The sequence below is a fragment of the Pyxicephalus adspersus genome, chromosome 10 (genome assembly GCF_032062135.1).
Source record: "Pyxicephalus adspersus chromosome 10, UCB_Pads_2.0, whole genome shotgun sequence".
In the NCBI taxonomy this organism is placed as follows: domain Eukaryota; kingdom Metazoa; phylum Chordata; class Amphibia; order Anura; family Pyxicephalidae; genus Pyxicephalus; species Pyxicephalus adspersus.
In genome coordinates this window covers 57,012,310-57,015,913 of record NC_092867.1, presented here as the reverse complement: position 1 = coordinate 57,015,913, position 3,604 = coordinate 57,012,310, and the positions used below count along the sequence as shown (strand labels likewise).

General features: G+C 40.0%; 1 protein-coding gene across 1 annotated transcript in view; it reads right to left on the bottom strand.

The window, feature by feature from the left end:
- Nucleotides 1-935: 935 nt before the first annotated feature.
- Nucleotides 936-3,604, bottom strand: part of LOC140338950 (uncharacterized) — an 11,560-nt gene continuing 8,891 nt past the window's right edge. The window contains exon 9 of the mRNA XM_072423289.1: nt 936-3,497. Coding sequence (XP_072279390.1) covers nt 2,224-3,497 — 1,274 coding nt within the window. The 3' untranslated portion in view covers nt 936-2,223. The remainder of the gene's footprint in view (nt 3,498-3,604) is intronic.

Sequence of the window (3,604 nt, the reverse complement as noted above, 5' to 3'; positions counted from 1 at the left end):
TGCAGGTATGTAATGCACATTATAGCAATGTTAGGAAATTTTGTCTTTTAGTAGCTGCACACCATGCCCAGAATCAACAAGCATAAGTATGGTGTTTGACATGTCTACGTGGATGGCAGTGTGGAAAAAACCTCAATGGAAATGCAATTGTGTTACCAGCAATCAAATGTAATCTTAGTTCTAATCAATGTAATTTTCCAGTTGGTAGTGATAGTTGAGTACTTTGAGCCACTTAGGACCCCTTCCTCAGGGTAAACCACCTATGTCTTTCACACTGGAACATGCAAGGCATTGTATATTAAGGTAATATGTGTCACAATATGGATCCCTTTCAAATGATTGATTCCCCTAGGCAATGCACTAAAATGACGTGCGTCTGACTGATGTGTTGGAAGCAATTCCTTCATAATTATAAGCTTATCCGTGCTGAATTGTAACAGTGTTGTGGTTCTGGAGTGCTTGTAATTTCTGGTACCTGTGACTTGGCAAGCACAGATTTCTTTTTTTGTGTCCTAACGTGTCTTTCAAAGCAGCACTTTTGTTGGTAAGCTGAATGTCAGGGAAGGCAAATTTTTAACCTTGTAGTGTTCCCACCCACACTGTGAGGATCAAGTGTCAATTTATGTATATAGTTATATATAATTAGGACATTCACTGACTTTATTTCTGGTTCCCTCAGTATCTGGCTTTCTTGTCCACAGGTTGATGCTCTGGCATGTGGCCAGGTTCTCGGCATCATCTCAGGCTGATGGACCTGTGTTGTACAGGATGGCTTCTGTAGCAAGGTGGGAGTGCAAGTGTCAGGAAGGACTAAACGACACAAAACACACGTGTACCATGTTACCCACCAGCTTCTCTTTTCCTGACCTGCCGGGGCACAGTGACGATGCCTTTGTCTTGACAAGTCACTATAGTCCAAATAAGAACAAAGGACGCACATTTTAGTATTTATTATTCAGCATCAGTGCTCCAACAGGCCAGGCAGCAAAGCCATAAAATACTATTTTCATGAAGTGACTGAGACCAGGAGCACAGAATTATCTAAATTTAGCATTCCATCCCCACATGGTAAAAGTTTGTTTCTTTATTGTGTATTAAGGGGAGTAGGATTTTGAATATAGTTAAATCTACTGCTGATTGTGCAACAAAATTGTCATTTGTATGGACTACGCATAACGGTGGAGTTGGCTGAGCTTAAAAAGTATTCAGCTATGTTTGTAGATGAGACATTTTCAAGGAGGGGAAGCCAGAGATCACCAAAGGTAAAGTAAAATAGAGATTCATTCCTCTAGTTTGAATTTTGTGTGCATTTTTACACATATTAAATGATTACTTCAGTTGGTCAGCATTGTGTGGTTCATATAATTTATTATGATTTCCCCTGTAACAACTTGTCTCTTTTTTCACATGGCTCTACTTACCTGACTACTAGGGGGTATCATAATGTTCATTCACAGGAAGGAAATTAGCTTAATCAGACAGGAGCAGACTATTTTCTCATTATCAGACCCGACCACTGGGGAAACAGGTCCTATATTTTGATAGGAAATAGTGTTCTCATTATCAAGCAATGGTTATGTTCTAGATCTTAATTAATTCTACAGTATATACATATAAAAATGAGTTCTCTGCCAATAAACAAATACCACCAAGCCATTTACCCCTCCACATCTAGTAACCACAAATTTGTTCTGATGGGGATCTAATCATAGGAGTTCTCCAGGTAAGGTCTTTAATAGTAATGATGCTAATAACCCGCATTGAGTATGCAATCTATTACTACCCCCAATCTATTACCTACTTATAAACTTTGCTACGATACCTACCCAAACTATATGTAAATAGAACTGGAGCAAAAAATGAGAAAAAACAGGTTTCCTTCCCTGCCACACAGAGCTCTGCTTTGTGATAGAGCTGTGTAAAGCTTACTGGATAGACAGAAATACCCATCCTTTGGCTTAGCCATTTGGCTGGTTTCCACTTCTCAAAGGAGTAGAACTGTGGTCCCTCCCTTAACCATATGAAGTGCCACCACCTAGTCATTTTACATTTTGTCCACCTTGTGGAAAAGTCTTGTCTCCTGTCCTTTTTTTTCTTACGCGTTCCTATGGTACGCAATGCTGGATTAGATCAATTTCTCTTTATGAAATTAAAAATGATAAAAAAATTATAATATTGTAGATGGAGTCTAACAGCAATATTAAAACAAAAAAGTAACCGGCGTTAAAAGGCATGCAGGTCCACCTTAGCACATATCCCGCTTCTCTGGTGCCGCAAAAGATGTCCGCTTCTGGTAAAATATTTCCCACATTCTGAACATGAAAATGGACGCTCCCCTGTATGAATTCTCTGGTGTGCAGTAAGTCCTATTTTCTGAGCAAAACATTTCCCGCACTCTGGGCATGGAAAAGGACGCTCCCCTGTGTGTCTTCTTTGGTGTGCAATAAGTACTCTCTTCCAAGCAAAACTTTTCCCACATTCAGAACAAGAAAAAGGGCGCTCTCCTGTGTGAATTCTTTCGTGTGACATCAGGTCACCTCTCTGTGAAAAACTTTTACCACACTCAGAACATGAAAAAGGACGCTCGCCCGTATGTCTTCTCTCGTGAGTAAGAAGTTCTGCTTTGCGCAGAAAGGATTTGCCACATTCTAAACATGAAAAAGGGTGCACCCCTGTGTGACTTCTCTGATGCCTTCGAAGATATTCTTTCTGTGCAAAACCTTTCCCACACTCGATACAAGTAAAAACTTGTTCTGAATTGTGACTTCTTTGGTGTAATGCAAGTTCATCCTTCTGAAAAAAACATTTTTCACACTCTGAACATGAATAAGGACGGTTTCCTGTGTGTCTTTTCCGGTGTCGGAGAAGATGTCCCTGTTGTACAAAACGTTTGCCACACACTGAGCAGGAAAAAGGACGCTCACCAGTGTGACTTCTCTCGTGTGCTTTAAGTGCTCCTTTCTGAATGAAGCTTTTCCCACACTCTGAACAGGAGAAAGGACGCTCGCCAGTGTGTATTCTCTCATGAGTAAGAAGGTCTGCTTTCCGACAAAAAGATTTGTTACATACTGAACATAAAAAAGGACGCTCCCCTTTGTGACTTCTCTGTTTAGGAAGTTCTTCCCCCTGGGGAAACAATGTTCTACCTTGTGAACATGGTGCCTCATGCTTCAGTCTACTTTGATCTAATACAAGAGATGGTTCTGATATAAAACAACCACTGGCTTCAGGTGATAGGAATGTGTTTTCATCTCTGTGTGTATTCTTATCTAATCCACTTGGAGATCCCTGGAGATTGGATTGATAGGAGGATCTGTCTGTACAGGGATATATTAATCTCGAAAGAGTATGAGATTTATCACTAGAAGTTTCAGGGTGAAGATGATTTGTGGATATTTTTTCTTTGTAAAGTCCAGGATGTGTATACTTAGCAACGAGTGGAGAAAAAATAAAATATGTCTCTGGGGTGTTCTGAACATCCATCACTGAATGTCCATCTGTCAGAAAGAAAAATTCCATCAATAGGAGCATAATAATATTGTAGCTGCAATGAATCCCACAACATTTGTTGGGGACATGACGTTATATTGAGGAATGGAGATGG